The sequence below is a fragment of the Lodderomyces beijingensis genome (assembly GCF_963989305.1).
Source record: "Lodderomyces beijingensis strain CBS 14171 genome assembly, chromosome: 3".
NCBI lineage: Eukaryota > Fungi > Ascomycota > Pichiomycetes > Serinales > Debaryomycetaceae > Lodderomyces > Lodderomyces beijingensis.
In genome coordinates, this window is record NC_089972.1 from 1,482,471 (window position 1) to 1,500,595 (window position 18,125).

The 18,125-nt window shown below is 45.1% G+C and overlaps 10 protein-coding genes across 10 annotated transcripts; 4 read left to right on the forward strand and 6 right to left on the reverse strand. All coding sequences in view use genetic code 12, as the record gives it.

The window, feature by feature from the left end:
* Positions 1–8: 8 nt before the first annotated feature.
* LODBEIA_P27180 (uncharacterized protein) lies at positions 9–2,066 on the forward strand (the record flags this gene model as incomplete). The annotated part of the gene is made up of 1 exon (XM_066972748.1): positions 9–2,066. The coding sequence occupies one exon, from the start codon at positions 9–11 to the stop codon at positions 2,064–2,066; it is 2,058 nt and encodes a 685-aa protein (XP_066829656.1).
* A 64-nt stretch (positions 2,067–2,130) lies between these two features.
* LODBEIA_P27190 (uncharacterized protein) lies at positions 2,131–4,284 on the reverse strand (the record flags this gene model as incomplete). Its single annotated transcript, XM_066972749.1, has 1 exon — positions 2,131–4,284. One exon carries the CDS (start codon positions 4,282–4,284, stop codon positions 2,131–2,133), a length of 2,154 nt encoding a protein of 717 aa, XP_066829657.1.
* A 484-nt stretch (positions 4,285–4,768) lies between these two features.
* LODBEIA_P27200 (uncharacterized protein) lies at positions 4,769–5,539 on the reverse strand (the record flags this gene model as incomplete). Its single annotated transcript, XM_066972751.1, has 1 exon — positions 4,769–5,539. One exon carries the CDS (start codon positions 5,537–5,539, stop codon positions 4,769–4,771), a length of 771 nt encoding a protein of 256 aa, XP_066829658.1.
* Positions 5,540–7,109: 1,570 nt separating this feature from the next.
* Positions 7,110–8,343, reverse strand: LODBEIA_P27210 (uncharacterized protein; the record flags this gene model as incomplete). The annotated part of the gene is made up of 2 exons (XM_066972752.1): positions 7,110–8,261; positions 8,341–8,343. 2 exons carry the CDS (start codon positions 8,341–8,343, stop codon positions 7,110–7,112), a joined length of 1,155 nt encoding a protein of 384 aa, XP_066829659.1.
* A 221-nt stretch (positions 8,344–8,564) lies between these two features.
* Positions 8,565–9,224, forward strand: LODBEIA_P27220 (uncharacterized protein; the record flags this gene model as incomplete). The annotated part of the gene is made up of 1 exon (XM_066972753.1): positions 8,565–9,224. One exon carries the CDS (start codon positions 8,565–8,567, stop codon positions 9,222–9,224), a length of 660 nt encoding a protein of 219 aa, XP_066829660.1.
* A 35-nt stretch (positions 9,225–9,259) lies between these two features.
* LODBEIA_P27230 (uncharacterized protein) lies at positions 9,260–10,495 on the reverse strand (the record flags this gene model as incomplete). Its single annotated transcript, XM_066972754.1, has 1 exon — positions 9,260–10,495. One exon carries the CDS (start codon positions 10,493–10,495, stop codon positions 9,260–9,262), a length of 1,236 nt encoding a protein of 411 aa, XP_066829661.1.
* A 301-nt stretch (positions 10,496–10,796) lies between these two features.
* LODBEIA_P27240 (uncharacterized protein) lies at positions 10,797–11,645 on the reverse strand (the record flags this gene model as incomplete). The annotated part of the gene is made up of 1 exon (XM_066972755.1): positions 10,797–11,645. The coding sequence occupies one exon, from the start codon at positions 11,643–11,645 to the stop codon at positions 10,797–10,799; it is 849 nt and encodes a 282-aa protein (XP_066829662.1).
* Positions 11,646–13,508: 1,863 nt separating this feature from the next.
* On the forward strand, positions 13,509–14,363 carry LODBEIA_P27250 (uncharacterized protein; the record flags this gene model as incomplete). The annotated part of the gene is made up of 1 exon (XM_066972756.1): positions 13,509–14,363. One exon carries the CDS (start codon positions 13,509–13,511, stop codon positions 14,361–14,363), a length of 855 nt encoding a protein of 284 aa, XP_066829663.1.
* A 359-nt stretch (positions 14,364–14,722) lies between these two features.
* On the forward strand, positions 14,723–15,319 carry LODBEIA_P27260 (uncharacterized protein; the record flags this gene model as incomplete). The annotated part of the gene is made up of 1 exon (XM_066972757.1): positions 14,723–15,319. One exon carries the CDS (start codon positions 14,723–14,725, stop codon positions 15,317–15,319), a length of 597 nt encoding a protein of 198 aa, XP_066829664.1.
* A 208-nt stretch (positions 15,320–15,527) lies between these two features.
* Positions 15,528–18,023, reverse strand: LODBEIA_P27270 (uncharacterized protein; the record flags this gene model as incomplete). Its single annotated transcript, XM_066972758.1, has 1 exon — positions 15,528–18,023. One exon carries the CDS (start codon positions 18,021–18,023, stop codon positions 15,528–15,530), a length of 2,496 nt encoding a protein of 831 aa, XP_066829665.1.
* Positions 18,024–18,125: the final 102 nt, after the last annotated feature.

The window sequence follows — 18,125 nt, forward strand, 5'->3', positions numbered from 1 at the left end:
CACCAGGAATGCTCCATGCTGTGGTCAAATGCAGCAAGCGACTATACTCTCGACTACCTGAAAAGACTCTGACGTTGGCCAAGTTCAATTTCCCTAGTGCCACCAACACTATAGAGGAGGTAAGTAACAAGATCGACAGTTATTTGAACAACAGGAGTGCAAAGATTACGTTGCATGGCCATATTCACAGAAAATCTCGGCTACGAGCAGCGTTGAGCTTTGGCTTTATAAGAGACAAACAGGGCGATGTGTTGCAGTTTGTTTCAGATGTTGGTTCTGGCGATCAGCTGGTGTTGGAAACAATGAAAAAACTCTCTGTTGAGGATTCTGTTGCTATAACGGGGCATGCGAAACGGAAGGAAACGGTCGGGAAGGAAAAGGAGGACGCTTGGGAGTTGGTAGCTGAAGAGATCCAAATACTAAACGCGTCCAATTTGGACGCGTCCAGACTTGAGAAGTTGAAGCAAGCTAGTCCGGAAGACATCCCGCCCCAGTTTCGCTATTTGCAGCTCCGTACGCCCTTTTACCAAAACGCATTGAGAACTAGAAGCAAGCTTGCGCAGCTCGTGCGGAAGGTGCTAGTGGAAAATCACGACTTTGTCGAGATTGAAACGCCGTTGTTGTTCAAGTCAACCCCGGAGGGTGCTCGGGAATTTCTAGTGCCAACACGCGCTTTCGACCTGTTTTATGCATTGCCGCAATCGCCTCAGCAGTACAAACAAATCTTGATGAGCTCGGGTTTCACAAGGTATTTCCAAATGGCTAAATGTTTCCGTGATGAGGATTTGCGCGCGGATAGACAGCCGGAATTCACTCAAATCGATTTGGAAATGAGTTTCATCAATAGTGCTGACCAAGTTATGAAAGTTGTCGAAGATGTCGTGCTCAATTTGTGGAAACACACAAGTAAAAGCGGTACTTATCACGTTAATTCCAAAGGCAACTTGCAACCGATTCATAATCTCGGCGAAAACAACAACGACTCCTTGCAATTTCAGAAATTGCGTTACGAGGAAGCTTTGCAAAAATACGGAATTGATAAGCCTGATTTGAGGTCGAACATATCTTTCACCTCGCTCAGTGACTTTTTCGTGGCGAAAGAGAATCCTAGTTTCCCCGTGGTTGAAGCTTGCGTATTGAAAAACGCCTTTGAGCCGGAGCCGGAGGGGCTGAAAAAGAAAAAGTACAAGATACCAAAGTCACTCATTGACCCAATCAACTACAACAGAAGACGCCCTTATGTGTGGGCTGTTGGAAAAGAACAAGGAGAAAAAAATGGAAACTCGAACTGGTGGTACCAAACTCTCCTCGAGAAAAACATCATCACGGCAAAGGAAAATATTAACGAACTGGAGTTGAACCAGCTCCTAAATTTGGAACCCGGAGATATAATTGCCGTCTCTACTAGAGCTGAACTACCATACGAAAATCCCACACCCTTGGGCAAATTCAGGCAACTTGCAATAAAAGAGTTTCCGCGCAAATGGCTTCGTCCAATCGAAAACCATGAGCAACAACTCGTTACTGACTATGATCCTGAAAGTGTCACGGTGGGCTCATGGGTCGTTGATTTCCCTTTGTTCAACCCTGTTGAGACATCATCTCATCTCGATTCCCCTTACCCAAATTACGACTTTGACAAATTCGAGTCCACTCATCATCCATTCACCATGTGCAGATCCAAAGACTATGACTTGTTGGAAACTGACCCTTTGGCCGTCAAGGGCGAGCATTACGACTTGGTCATGAACGGAGTCGAAGTTGGTGGTGGTTCTCGCAGAATCCATGATCCAGCGTTGCAGAAATTTGTTTTTGAAGAAATTCTTCGAATCCAGAACCATCAACAGTTGTTTGGACACTTGGTCAAGGCGCTAAGTATGGGGTGTCCTCCGCACGCAGGATTGGCGTTGGGTTTTGATAGATTATGCGCAATGATTGTGGGATCTCTGTCCATTAGAGATGTCATTGCATTCCCCAAGAACCAATCGGGCAAGGATCTTGTCGTTGATAGTCCCACAAGCGTCGACGAGCAAACTTTAAACGATTACCATGTAACAAAGTTTTAGAAGGTAGAAAACCAAACACCCTTGTATATATATATATCCTTTTATTTTCTTTTCATTTGTTCATTTATTCACGCCTACGGCCTCTAAGCTTTTGTCTTTTTTCATTCCCCAGTGTCAACTCGTCGAGTTTTCTTTTCGTGTATCCATTCTGTGCTTTTTCAGCTTGCTCCTGCTGCCTCTTTTTCTCCTCGGCGAGTCTCTCCATTTTCAACTCGATGGGCTTCTTGACAGCCACCTGGTTATTCTCGTCATCGACGCCCTCGCCCAAAAACTCTTGCTCCTGCTCCTTGACCAACCGTTTCCAATCAAACTTTTTTCGAACAAACAACTCCATGCTCCAGTTCTTCCACACCAATTTCCCATAGCTGCTATCTTTGACTTTTGTCGCATCGCTGACCAATTCCAGCGCAAACCTATCCTTGTACATCGGCAACAACACCGTGAACTTCCATAGTTTATCAGCAATGTGCGAGCCGTACGAGTTGCAAGCCAACGCCACCATGTGTCCTTGAAACGCATTCAACACCCTTTTCCGCAAGATCTGGACGTTCTTGGGCTCATTTGCTTCCACAACTAGCGAATCCTCCACCACGTGCGAAAAGACACCATGGAGACACATTTGCTGCAATTTCTCGCTGGACAACGCCATCAAGTTCAACCATGTGCAAATCACAAATCTGTAATCGAGCTCCATTAGTTTCTCCAAGAACAAAGCGCGTCTTCTCTCTTCCGCGGTAGGCCAGTCGTTCCTGGTGTTGCCGAGCGTGGACCCAGTCAACTGCAACACGTTTTCAATAAACTCAGTCGTGGTGTTTGGTTGCGGATTAGTCCAGTCGTAATTTGGAGCGAATTTTTTGAAAAACTGGTCAATGATCTCGTCACGTTTATAGTTTCCCCTCGCGATCGACGCGTCAATGACTCGTTGCGCCAAGTCCAAATTTTGATTCTCGGCAATCGAAATCAAGTTGGCTAGCTCGGGAATCACCGCATCTAGAATGAGCTCAACTTCAACTGGCTTCAATTTGAATAATAGGGCTTGTATTATGTAGACTCCTGTAGTGGCGCGTTTAGCTAGTTTGAGCACCCGGTCTTTCATGTATAACTTGTATAATCTTTCAATATATTGAGGTCTAGCGCCGTCATTCTTGATTATCCCTTCCAAGAAATGCGACCCGACTGAATCGGATAGCAAATACTCGACAAATGACTCTTCCTCGGGCACTTTATCGTCTGATTGCTTGGCGAATACAAGATGCCACATGGCACGCTCACGATCCACTAATCCTTCAACTCTTACAATGAGTTGCATCACAGGCGAGGCAACCTTGTGTATACTGAGCTCTCTCGCCCGTTTGGTATCTAGTGATTTGACAATTATCAGGATAATGTTGCGTAACTCATTCTTGAATGAAGAAGGAGTCTGAAACGCGCGATTGAAATCCTCGTTATCCTTAATTTCGATCATTTTCCTCGCGATTTTGGATTTTTTGGAGCGAAGCGTTGAGTTCGACGTGGTTGTCGAGGGAAGTTCCTTTCCAGCAAGGATCAAGATCAAGAGCCTCAACACATGCGACGCGTATTGGTGATCGATCATGGTCATCAAATGCGGCTCGAATTCATTCACCATGCTCAAGAACATCTCCTCCATCGACTTGCTATTGTTGTCCCCGTGACGGCGATCCTCAATCACAACCCCTTGTTCTTCGATTCGTTCTTCGATTTTTTGATCTTCTTGTTCGGGCTTGATTTCGTCAGTCTGCGTAAGCTCTTTCTCAACTAGCGCCGCTGATCGAACAAGCAATGTTTCCAATACATGCGAAGAGTATTTATGGAAAGCCAACGAGACGAAATGGCCCGCGAAATTCTCAAATATCGACTTCAATTGCGTGGCATTAGCGAGCAAAATCATCCTCTCCATCAATTTCGAACAGATTTGATTCGTCACCAACTTCAATTCTTTGCCCCTTGCTTCCTCTAACACCGAATTCACGAATCCGGTTCTCTCGTCGTCATTCTCAAACGAGTCCAAATTCAAAGTCGACTCGGCTTGTTTGAAATAGTCAATCTCACTAGCGTCAACAAGACCGAAAAAGGTGTTGGGGATATTTTCCGGTGCCGTCGAGCTTGGAGTAGCTTCTTCTGATACGTTTGCAGCCTGGATATCTGCCTCTTTGGCCTTTTTCTCGGCTCTTCTTCCTCGTGACTTAGTATTTGCCATGATGTATGTCTTTATTGAGGAGATCAAACCCTTTGGCCGTGTTCTTGGGATGCTCTTCGCAGCTAGAGTCAGAAGTATATATTCTATATAGAAGAAAAAAGAAACTCGTCCTGCGCAGGGTCGGAAAAATTACCACTACTCTCCCACCCACCACCTTCATTCAGAGATTCAATGCTATCCAAAAAGATAAAGAAAAAGAGCAAAGCACATTCAAAGGTGAAAAAAATAGGCGTAAAGTTTTTTTATATAGATCCGGTACTATGAATTGAACTGTTAGCTAAAGAATTGAAATATTTGAAATAGAAATAGTCATAAAAAAAAAACGCAGCAAGTGGCTCGAAACTTATCGGTATCATGAAGTGAAATGGGAAAAAAGGGTAAAGTTAAAATATAGGAGGGGACTTGGTCCGGATCTATCATGTATAGACCAGTAAAGTGCAGCAACTGCGTCTCATCTGGCTAGAGTGTGGACTTTGCAGCTGGTTTATGCAGAAACTTCAGCTCCGGTGTCTCTTTTTGAGGGTTCGAATCTGCCATATCTGGTCCATCTGAACGACTTGGCTTCGGCATCAGCTTCGGCATCAGCCTCAGCGTCTCTCTTGGAAGGTTCGAATCTGCCGTATCTGGTCCATCTGAACGACTTGGCTTCGGCATCAGCTTCGGCATCAGCTTCAGCGTCTCTCTTTGAGGGTTCGAATCTGCCGTATCTGGTCCATCTGAACGACTTGGCTTCGGCATCAGCTTCGGCATCAGCTTCAGCGTCTCTCTTGGAAGGTTCGAATCTGCCGTATCTGGTCCATCTGAACGACTTGGCTTCGGCATCAGCTTCGGCATCAGCTTCAGCGTCTCTCTTTGAAGGTTCGAATCTGCCATATCTGGTCCATCTGAACGATTTAGCTTCGGCATCGGCCTCAGCTTCAGCCTCAGCGTCTCTCTTGGAAGGTTCGAATCTGCCGTATCTGGTCCATCTGAACGACTTGGCTTCGGCATCAGCTTCGGCATCAGCCTCAGCGTCTCTCTTGGAAGGTTCGAATCTGCCATATCTGGTCCATCTGAACGATTTAGCTTCGGCATCGGCCTCAGCTTCAGCCTCAGCCTCAGCGTCTCTCTTTTCGGCTTCTAAACCTGCCTCTGGCAAAGTTTGAACTTCCGCAACTGCAGTCGGGGTTGCAAGGGCGAGACTTTCAGAATCCACTGGTGCTGCGGCAACCAAGGCGATAGCCATGGTGGTAAGAACTGCAACTGATAATCTCATGGTTTTCGTTTGTTTGTTTGTTTTTTTCAAGTGCTTGACTCTAGTACTCGAGTATTGCTTTGATGTCGAATGGAAAAGGTTTCTCCACCAACTCCACTTGGTCCTTTTGACGCATTATTTATATCTGAGTGCATCCAAAGGGGGAGGAGGATGAAAAATTGACCATCGTGAGCGTTCGTGCGTTTCTGAGTCCTATACAAAGGTTCCACAGGTTTCAAACGTCAATCGAAACTTCAGAATCACTAGAGATGTTCCTTTCGCAGCCGAATCGAGTAATCGATTCAAGATTCAACTTTTCATAGCAAATTTTTTTTGTTAGTGAAAATTTTTAGTTTCAAAAAGATCTCTTTTTGAGATCGAGAAGGGACAGGGTTGTAAACTTTAGCCGAAATCGAGTTTGTCTTATCTCTTGACAGTATTCCCTAGAATGCGTAAAGGGTTCCGGTGGGTTTCCATTGGACTCTTGTGCCGACAGAGCTGGGAGCTGGACTGGAAGCTGCAATCATCTTCTTCCTCTTTTGGGGTAAGATTTCTCAAAACTCCTACTCGAGTGAATATCATTGGTTACTTGCGTTCTAGTCTCCTCATTTAGGACCCGGTTTTCCCAAAGGGGATCTGAATCCCACGATTGCGAAAAAAAAAATTGCAAATTGCAAATTGAAAGTTGAAAAATCTAAGTGACACAAACATATGAGAAAAAGAAAATTTAAGTGGCTTCACTTAGAAACGAATTTTAACAGGTTCCTTTGCAAGACCAATTGGGTAATAGGTTTCAGACAAGAGACCTTTCTTCCAAGAACATCAAGAGCTCGCTTCTCTTGACGAGACCCTTCAAACGAATGGTGAAACAGGTTTTTCCCTGACAAAGTGCTACTGCTCTTAAGTGCTGAAACGAGCTAATTACGAGCTAATGAAGCCCTCGCTTGGCGACCAACGGCTAGAGTATTCGCAATGGTTAAAACTGGAGAATCAGTCGCGGCGAAGGATATGGAGTCCGTTTTAGTACAACTTGAGGCTGATGCAAAGATACTCCTTGACCAACAGCATACAGCTTGACATTCCATTATATCGAAGCCGTGGGAGAAATACATGTTTCACGGTGGTTGATCCTATTCCTTTTTTTTTTTTCTTTCTGTTTCGCCTTTTCTGTGTGATCGAGGGTAAAAGAGTCTTCATTTCACCTGTTCAATGGTCACTTTCATGAGTAGTTTGACATGTAAACCTCTGAAACGATGGTCGTTTTGTAGAGGTTGTTTGAGCACTCGTTTTCAAACTCAAAACGTGCCAAAACAGAGCAAATGCATCAACACAGAAACCAGTGAAGTCCGTCCCTAATCGACGTGCCCGTCTTTAGTCTCGTAGTTTCAATCCAACGGCTTTTTGAGACAAATTGAGACTTGACAAGTTGATTTGGATACCACGCCCAGCTCCTTACCTTCCCCGTCCCCCTCCCTCCACTCTGGTCAAACGGCATCACCTTTTTTTCCTTTTTTTTAATTTCCGGGGTGATGCTCTAGAGACAGTAGCCACAGTTCTAACCATTTATGCTGATCATTACATTATTCAAAACTTAAATCACCGGTGCCTTCCCCAGCAACTGATCCTCGTAACGATGCTTCCTCAAAGAGTCCAACTGCACCAATTTTTGCAAAGCCGACACAATGTTGGCATCATCCAAGACATCAACACCTTTGACCCCATCAATCAATGCATGCACATACACCAAGCTTTTCAAACAGCCCACGTTGTCCAGTCCCGTGTCGTCTTTCTCCAAATCATTAACTTCATGAATAAGGGACAATTGATCGTTCAATATCTCGAGATATTTTTCGCGTGTTTCAAAAGCCAGAACGAAAAAATCATCGGATAGAAGCCAGTACAAGTAGAGCCAAACTGAATTGTCCTCGGGGCTCATGTATATTCCGGTGCGTAAAATTGCGAGGTCATTGTGAAGGATCGATAACGGTGTTTTGAAAAGCTCGAGCTTCTCCTTATCCACCGTATCCACCAAGGTCTCGTTTGCCAGTTTGGTGTCGCTGAGCAAGTGGAATATTTTCGGTATAAGTTTGGTTCGGTTATGCCATGCTGAAAAATTCAGAAAATCGCGTTGGATCTTGCTGGTGGTGTAATCAAACTCGTCGAAATTCAATTGTAGAATCGCCAATTTATTGCTATTATCGTCGCCATCACCCTTGCCATCGTTTTTATCTCCACCCAGTTCCACTTGCTGCTGCTGTTGTTCCAATTCCAAGTTTTCAACGACAAATCTTCTATAGTGCCATCCATGGAAATTCCGCTGGTCCAACTCCAACATCTTACTCACGGTCTTGAACTCAAATTCCCAATTGACCGATTTCAACTCCACGAGTTTGAATAGACACCAGCTGCGGTGATTCCATATCCAGTACACTTTGGGGAACCTCTTGAGCGAAGCAAGAACAAAGTTCAACTCGTCATTGAGGACACGAACGTAGATATCTGGCGTTGGCGAATACATGTGATGCATGATTTCTCGTCTATAGTTCCACATTGTGTAAAACTCCGGGTTCAACTTAAGCAAGCTCGTTGTGAATTGAAGTGTTTGCTCATTGTAGATTTGGTGTTGTCTCTGTTCAAACAAGTAGGCGGTCAACTCGTTGTAGTGGGCGATTTTGGGTTTATCTTTTTCGTATTTTTGAAGTAGCTGCTCCTCCGTCAAATGAGCTCTCTTGACTTCGTGTTGCTACTGAAAGCGTTAGTAACTCGTCACGCAGAAAAAGCAAAACACCACCTCGACTCAATAGCTCGACTCTAAAGCATACCATTATGGTTCTTGGAAACTTGGTCTGGTCAAACAAAGATTGAGAAAAAGAAAATGAGGTTTATCCAAATGGTGTTGTCAAAAATTATCTCCTGTGACCTGGTGTGGTGGTGGTGGGGTTGGTTTGAAAAATTGCGCGTCCGGCACTATCAAGAATATTTCACTCCTCCATAAACAATCAAGACCCTAGACAGACCAACCTCAAGTCCCCAGCTTTCAAACAACATGTCAACATCCAAGCTAGCCCTCAAGGGATCCTCCAAGATCGTCAGCGACTACTTTGAATTCGCAATCAACAGCATCCTCTTCCAACGGGGTATATATCCAATTGAAGACTTTATCACCGTGCGCAAATACGATCTCCCCATGCTTGTGAATAACGACGAGGACGTTAAGAACTATATCCTGAACATAATGCAGCAGTTGAAGAAATGGATCTATGGGCGCAAGATCACGAAATTGATTGTGGTTATCGTTTCAAAGAGCAGTGGAGATAATGTCGAGCGGTGGGAGTTTAGCATTGATGCTGTGCCCGAGGAAAACTTGCATCTGGCGACAAACGGTGGAGACTTGCAAGAGGAAGAGCAGAACAAAATTAGCAGTAACGGTAGCAAAAAGAGCAAAGAGGAAATACAAAAGGAGATTCGAGCCATTATACGTCAGATTACTTCCTCGGTGAGCTATTTGCCGGTGTTGAAAGATGACGATTACACATTCAACGTGTTGGTGTATACTGGTGTGGAGACAACTATACCTATACAGTGGTGCGATACCCATGGCGATGGAAGGGTGTTGGAAGGCGAAAATGTTGATCAAATTGATTTTGCAAGTTTCAGTACCGATAAGCACAAGGTCAACACCTCTGTAAGCTATAAATTTGAATAAAAATAAAAAAATTTGGTGTAAACGGTTTCTTAAAACTAGTTGGCCTTGGATTGTTGCTGTTGCTGCTGCTGCTGCTGCTGCTTTCTAACGTGCATATTCTCCTCATTGAATCGCCTTCTTTTGCTACTCAACATAAATCTAGCTGATCCCTTGATGGGGGTATTGTGGTCCCAAAGTTCGAGATATTCGTCAGCCAGGTTAAGCTCGTTGAAACAGCTTTCGTCATTCATGGGCTCGACGTCGTTGAACCTGGACTTTAACTCCATGAATTTAAAAGTCTGGCTCTTGCCCGTCTCCGTGTCAATCTCGGGCAAGTACCTAGTCAACACGCTGTACTCGTATTGGTGGGTGTAGTAGTCCAAAATGTATACGATGGCCTCATTAACGAGAAGCGTGGGGCAGTTGAAGTCGGCACTGTCAATGCTGCTCAAAATGGAGGACATTTTTTCATTTTCGCTAGCTTCATCGGCAAGATCGGTTGCATGTTGTTTGAGAATCATATCGCTTGGGTTCAAATTGAGACTGATGATGATGATGGCCAAGGCGACGCAATGTGGGGGCACATTCAAACTCAACGGGGTCTGAATAATGTCATAAACCATCAACCAGCTCAAAAATGACACTTTGTAGCTGACGTCTAGTTGCTTGCAGAACTGAATCATAATGTCATCAACACTAGTGCTGAACCCGGGGTTGTTTCCATTGTTGAAGTCGAATTTACAAATCTGGAGCAACTTAAATTCCAATTGCAAGATGTACTTGCGTTGATAATCGAGATAGGGCCCACCCGAGCTCACGAGTTGAGAATCGTCAATGTCTCTTATTTTGTTGCAAACCTGTTGGATATCTTTTAGTTTCTTGACACAGTCTTCGACTTTGCTGCTCAAGAACAAGCAAGTGATTGCAATGATCCACGGATCGCCTTCGAATTGGTTCGGCAGCAGCGTGGTGGAAGCGGTGACGCCAGAGACGTCAAACTTGTTGAATAGGTAATATCTCTGGTAATAGTTCATGGCTGTGGCAAGCACTCTTAGTGGGAACTTTAGCAGTTTCACCGCCTGGCTTAGAAACGTGTATATTTGCGATTTGGTAGATCCATACTGGAGTTTTAGCAAAGTAGGGATGGTTTGTCCATGAAGGTATGATATTTCTCGACTGGTGAAAAAGGGCCGGGAGATTTGTGCTATGGTAGGGGAGTTGTAATTGTTGGGATTCGGCGTTAGTGAGGATCCTGCGCTTGCTTGGTGGCCAGGGGTGGTATCCCTTGACATCGGTGTACTTTGATGGTGATAAGCTGCTGCTGGTGCCTACAACTTTTTTTTCATTTCTATTTTTTTCTGGCGGATTATTCGTTTGGTAACAAGATGTTAAAGTCGAGGTCAAAACGTCTATACTATACAGTGGATCCACGAACAGACCAAACAACGATTACAAACAGGAATGGGAATAAATAGAATTGAATATGTATATTGTATTTCTACTCTCTTTCTAACTTGAAAATAATGATTTCAAACAAAACAAAAAAAAAAAAAAAAAACATTTTTAAAGACAAATCATTCAAATCTCTTAAGCTTAAGCAGTGAATGACAATGAGAAGCCCAATTTGTGGACAGGTTCAGCCAATTTCAAGGCATCGAAGGAAGCACCCAAGCCCAATTTGACGCCAGGTCTCAATTCTTGAGTGTAGCTCAAAGCAGTCAAACCAGAGTCGGCAATCTTGGCCTTGATGAAGGCAGACTTGTCCAAGGCGTATTTAGTGGCAAACTCGACATTGACGTTTGAAGACTTGACTGAGTCCCAAGTGGTTTTGGCACCAACTTCAACCAAGGGGGAGACCCTGTGGTAGTAGGCAGCGGAGAAGACCGACAAGTTGGAAGTGGCCGTGGCGGCCAAGCTGTAGGTCAAGTTAGCAAAGCCAACACCGACAGAGTACTTGTTGACTTTGGCGCTGGAGATGTCGTAGCCCAACTCGGCACCGGCTGAGAAACCATCTTGGGCAACAACCAAATCAGCAGTAGCAATTGGGCCCTTCAACAAGTCAAAAAAGAGTCTGGCGTTAACGGCAGATTGTTGGTAAAAAAAGTTCAACTTGGCGTTTCTAGCACCATTGGGCACGATGGAGGTGTCCAACTCCCCTTTCAAGCCGGGGGTCAACAACTCGGCCAACTCAATCTTGGTGGACAAGACATTGGCATTGTTCCAGCCTTGGGTCAAAGTCAAGCCGGTAGATTTGTCAACGTGCTTAGCATCGACTGAGGCGGAAATCTTGTCGTCTTTGGTGGTTTTACCCTTAACGGTGAAGGCAACGCCGTTGGGGGCAATGGTTTTGACGTCAATAGCAGCAGTAGACAAGTGGTAGAAGTCCTTGTTCAACAAGTCATTTGAAGCCTTGGTCAAGTCTGAGTAAGCAGTTGGAGCCATTTTTTTTTATCTTGATTTTTTTATTCAATTGAGTAGGAGGGTATGTTCCTGGGGAAAGAATGAAAAGAAGAAGAAGAGGAGAAGAAGAAGAAAGGGGAAAAAAGTGTGGAGAGGAGTGAAAATCGGATTTTAATTCGCTGATGTTTTGTTTGATGTTGTTGATTGTTTGGTTATGAAAACAGAGAGAGAGGCAATTTCTTCTGTAATATTCTTCCTTACTGCCCACTTGTACACCGTGACCACACCAATACTACTGCCACTACTGCCACTGCTACTGTTACTGCTGCTGTGATTACTACTGTGACAGTGCCTGTGACTCTAGGACACCACCGTGAACACCAACTTGAACACTGGCAGTTAACATCCACTTCTTACACGCTCCCCAAACCAACCACCGCTGGGCACGTGCTGCTTACGTAATCCTCGTCTGCCCAACACACAACACACCACCCACATGTCCCTTTCGCTCCCATCCACACTTTGGAGCCCAACCTGCGCTTATATGCAGGCTATACGAAAGAGCCCCTCCTTCTTCTTCTACTTCTGCTAGCCTGAAAACCTACTCGTATAGCCCTGTCCCTGTGGTCTTTATACACTTGGATATACAAGTGTGTATGTATATATATGGGCCACTGGTTTCCTCTCCTGTTGGATCCGCCAGCAGCCCATCTTGGAACCACCCATGTGCTGCAATTGAGTAACCCACGAGATCTAAAGACGCATCTGTCGCGGGGAACAAACAACAACAACAAGACGTTATTGAGCGAGAACAAGAGGAACACAATTTGCGACACATGCATGCGACACGCCGATACGACATGGCAGATTTCCAGCTCTTTATACTTTTATACTATCCTGGTGACTGTACTAGCCACTCATGTTCCACTTGCAAGGCTTTCCTGTCATTCACTTTCTGCGCTCTCGACTACCTAGCTTCTTTATAAAGTATGGGATTGACATGGAAACCGTTGTTGTGAATTTCGCAGAAGCTCTTTTTGCACGGGACGTTTTTTATCCCCGCGATTTCCAACATCTTTGTAGATTATCAGCTGAAGCTGGACCACGCGGATCACGTAGGAAGCAGACAAAGAAGCAAGGCCCTGCTTTTTTTTTTGTTTTCTAGATAAATTGGAAAACGTGGCTCCCTTTTTCCTTCCTCTCTCCTTCTCTTTGATGTCTCTTAAATTGCTCCACTGGATAGATGCATCAGGTGTTTTCTTTTCTTATGTTTCGATTCACGCCGCATCGCTTACTCGATTGGGGAAGTGGCGCTACCATGTGTGTTTTAGCTGATTCCTGACCCACAGAGTTCGAACCCCGCTGATGGGAGAATCCGTAAATGTTTTTTTTTTTACTCCAGACTCCACCTCTTCGAAAGTGTCCTGAGCCATGGCGGCTTGCGTGGATTACATTAAAAAATACATAACTATCATGATATCTGGGATGTTTGATTTGTAGTTCATGAAGCCATTGACATTAACATCTACTATAAAAGCAAAAAAAAAAAAAGGATAAAGAAAGGAAAGTTAGATGGTTATGGTGGATCACCTCAGTGGATCAACTTTTTTGGGCGCAATTTGCAGCAAAAAACGTGAGAAAAAAAAGAACAGCCTGCCCCAGATCTTCTCCCCATATGAGAATCTGATTAAAGGTACAAACATCAGAATCAGAACATTGAAATGATATAAGAACATTGAGATGTTAATAATATATTAGTTTGTATTAATTTATATATATAATGTATATCTAAAGCAAGCAGAGTCCCATAACTAAAAACACGCTTCTATCTGCTACAAACATTAAATATTCCCATCAGCTTGCGCTCGCTAAAGGTAGAAACGAATCAGCGTTTCATTTACACCGATGAAGGTCATCTTTATCGACTCCAACCCCGTTATAGTGAAATGCTGGCAGCTTCACTACCGCAAAATCCAAAAACTAATCAGCCAGTACCAGCTACCGCTTATCCAGCCAACCACATTTGAATTTCATGCTACAACAATTGAAAACTATGTCGAACATCAAACATTGCCCCGCGGGAAAACGTCAATAGTCACCCCCACCAACTCTTTGTCCTACATGGGCAGTGGGTTCGACCAATATCTCCTCAAGAGCCTCTTGCTAGGCACCAGCACCGTCAACTACAAACACCTCGAAAATATCATCCAAAACCACCAATTGACGCGATATCGCGGCTATTTGATCCCCAACCACATCTACAAATACAACTTGCTCCAACTCCCGCAAACTAGCGAGTACAACTATAAAGAAACTTTGGCTTATACTCACCTACATATCACGGAAATCATCCAAATCCCAACAATGGTGATCCCGGAAAAGATCGACCACTCGCACATTTTGGAAGCCGTGTGGAGTCTATTGACTCACTTGACTCAAGAAGACCCCGTCCAGCCAGACAACTTAATCATACCGGGTCTCGGTACAGGGTACGGGAAACTAAGCGAGTACGACTCAACCAAGATCATGATCTTTGCCATGGTGTTGTACAATTTGCAATTCCCAAACCTGAGATTGGGCCAGTTGAAAAAATCACTCTTGATTTTGTTTTTTTTCAACAAGCAGTACCGAATGTTTCATAATTTTGACGATGTGCAAGAGTTGGAGGATCATGTGGTTAGTGAGTATGGCCAAAGTATAGAGTTGCACCCGGGCCAGCTTATGGAATTGGACCAATTGTTCAAGTGCGTTCAGCTTTGATAACAACCTGCTGGTAAGCATTACCGCTCCGATATATACATACATATGCATACTTCAATATCTACATATATACATAAATACATAAATGTATATGTGTCTTACGAGATTGCTCTCTCTGTCTCTCTCTCGCAACCCGTTATCTCGTTTCGCAATCACATGTCAGACCTCATATGCTTTTATCATGAAAAAACAAAACCTCCTAAGAAACTTGCACCAAAATAAATAAATAAAACAGAAAAAGAACAAATATCTGAAACCTTCGATACTTCCTCTATATAGATACTTGGTCCACCCCCTCCCCCCCTTCCTTCTTCACGAGCTGCAGCCGTAGCTCAGCCGTTACCCACCCAACTCAAATCATGACCATCAAAGTATCGTACACGCTCGGCTTCATCAGATGTCCCGAGACCAACAAGGTGCTCCTCCTCAACCGGAATAAGCCGCCCTGGATGGGAAAATGGAACGGGATAGGCGGCAAGTTGGAGCCGAACGAGACACCAGTGGAGTCAATGTACCGGGAAGCGGAAGAAGAGACGGGCTTGGACTTGTCCAACTTCAGGAGCCGCGGCGTGCTAACTTGGGAAATCGCCGTCACTAATAAAAAAGATGCCATTTACGTGAAACATGGGTTAAACGAGCTGAGTATGCCCGTCACGGGCGGTCTTTATTTGTTCACTGCTGATATCACAAAGGAGCAATTTGAGAATTATCGCACTCCCTTAGTTTACAACGACGAAGGGATCTTGGATTGGAAAGATTTGGAGTGGATCACGTACGAGTTCAATATGGGCGTTGTTGATAATGTCAAGTTTATATTCCAGCATTTGTTCGACTCGTGCGAGGCGGATTTGTTCACTGCCAAATATGAGAATTTGGAGTTGGTTGACGTGCAGTATTTGCCGGGGAAGAACCCGTTGTGCGGGGCGCCGTTGAGCAACACCGAGACTATATCGTGAGCGACCCACACCCCAAGGACGTTGCAAATTTTGCGGATGCTCGATTATTTATTAACCACAGAATAGAAGATTTCAAGAAGAAGAAGAAGAAGAAGAAGAAGAAGAAGAAGAAGAAGAAGAAGAACGTGTTTTTTTAATAGAATATTGATGAAATCAATGTTTTTTTTTTCATTTCTATTTGATTGGTATTTATCGAAAGGGCTAGCGTTTATGTAGTCCAGAGACGGGCAGTGCCATCAGCTCCCGCGCTAAACAACCACGCCTCCTTCGGATGCCACACGATATCCAACACCCCAATCTGATTCACCACTTTATGGCCGCTCAATTTCTTCAATGGCACAAGCAAAGGGTTGGTCATCAAGTCGTCATATACGGTGCCGTGGAAGACATGGATGACGCCATCGTCACTCGCGGAAGCGAAAAGCGGCAACGAACCCTTGTGGTACTTGATCTGGCGCACCGCTTTCGCATGGTACCTCAAGGTCTTGTAAGGGGTAGCAGCGAGGTCCAAGTCGTGCCACAAGACTCGTTTATCGTATGAGGCAGCGAGCAAGTTGTCGCCGCGTGGATGCAAGTCTATCGTGGAAAGGAGTCTTACGCCCGGTAACAATTTCTTAATGAGGGTCTGTTGTGCCAAGTCGTAGATCTTGATTTGCCGCTGCGACGCTACAAAGAGCTGCGGTTTGAATGGGTGGAACTTGGCGTCCATTATTACTCCCTTGGATTTCTTGAAGGGAGACTGCGACAAGTGTTTTGAGAGTTGGTGGATTAGCACCGCGGTGTTTTTGCTGTCGGGGGAGATGGTCACGAAGTAGTCGCCTTTCCTGTGCCATGAGAGTTTCTTCACTGTGGTGCGGCATTGGATGATGGCTGATATGCCCATGGATTGTTGAGTTGCGTTGGGGTTGATCCATTGGGCAACGTCCTTTTTCACGGTCGAGGCGCCATTGGAACCACCAGCAGCGGATGCTTCGTCAGCGTCACCATCAGCGTCAACATCGTCGCCGGCATTGACTTTCAAATTCTGCTTCTTGTTGCCAAAAGTATCATACCCCCAACCACTCTCAATCCTCAACTTACCCGTGTTCTCAATATCGAATCCAAACACAGGCGGAACCATCAAGTAGATGTTTTCGCCAGCGCTAGCAGCCAAGATCCCCGTCAGCGGATCGGGGTTCCACTCCAACGACTCAATATGATCATCGTTGTTGCGCTCGCGATTGACAATTTGGGCGTGGTAAACTTGTCTCCCCGTTAACACTTCCCATATCCTCACGCTCCCATCATCGGAACCCGTCGCTAACCAGATCCCCTGGGGGTCAATCGACAATGTTCGTATCTTGCCCGTGTGTCCTTGATACACAGTTGAACAACGGATAGGAAACGGCCTCAAGTCCTTGGGCGATGGAAGTTCCGGTATCAAGCTCTCTGGATCGATGTTCAATTTGTTCTTGCGCAACCGCGGCGCGAGATACAAGTCCAACGATCTCTCGAATCTCTCGCGTATACTCTCTTGATAACCAGGCACTTGTCTCAACGACTTGTATTTCTGCGGGATATAATTTTTTTCACGGTCGATTGGGTCCTGGTTTAACCATTCCTGTTTCTCCTCGTCGTTAAGCAAGTATTCCTCAGGTGGATTATAACTTTCCTCATTGGTAGGCGGGGGCAATTTCGGAGCTCGCAAGTTCATAATATGGTCAACAACTTCAGTTTCATCTTGCCAAAGATCGAAATTCATCTCTTCTTCGTCTTCTTTTTCTTTTTGCTCCTTGGCCTTTGCAGGAGTAAGGATGCGGCCTTCGCGGATAGCACGCACAATCTTCATCACGCGCTTAGCTTCATGTTTCGAAGGCACGAACCGTCTCTTTGGTTCAGGCACCGCCGTCAAGGGCATAACTTCCTGGTCCTTAGTGAACCAATCGTTCAACGGCTCATAAGGATTGATATTCTCGTCGGTGTTTTCCTGCTGTTGGATCTTACGTATCAACTCCAACTCCTCATCGGTGATCTTTAACGCGGTGCCCGTGTTTTGGTCCAATAATCCTGTCCAGCCCTGGGGCAAGTCTATGCTTTCCAACAATTGGTCCAACGCGGACCCTTTAACGGGTCGCATGATCCGCTTCCCGTTGATGTCGTAACCAATGTGGGGCATCTCGTCGTACGCGGAAATGGGGATGTTGCCGATGGTGTTGAAGTTCTCAGCATCGCTATCGTCACTGTCGTACACGGGCTCGATTTCCGGTTTGATGATTCTGGGTCTGCCGTCGGAAAACTTGGTGTGTATTTCCGCGTCTTCTTCTTTCTCCTTGTCGTCGTCGTTGACGGATAGATTGCTGATCTTTACGTCGGCGAATGCTTTTTCGTCCTTGGGGTCGTCTGAAAACTCGACCGAACTATAGTCGCTGGGGTCTTCTTCTTCTCCGAGTAGTTTGTTTAGCTCTTCTTCAGAGTCAAAGTCGTCTGCGTCAGGATCACTGCTGAGTATTTCGCCTTCCTCTTCGTCTTCTTCCACTTCCCCTTCCTCTCCGTCGTCGTCGTCTTCTTCTTCTTCTTCATCATCGGATTCGGGATCGATTAATCCTTCAACGTTGAACTCGTCTTGAGCAACGTCATCCTCTTCCGCTTCCGGCTTTCTTTTTCTCAGCGCTTCACTGTCAACCTTAGAAGCCGTGACAGCCTTGGAACTGCCCTTTTTCGCCATGTTGGGATGCGTTTTTGTTGTCCTTTTGGCAAAGATGAGCTATGTTGAAGGATTGAAATCTGGTGGAAAAAAAAAAGCATACTGTAACGAACCTCATCTCTA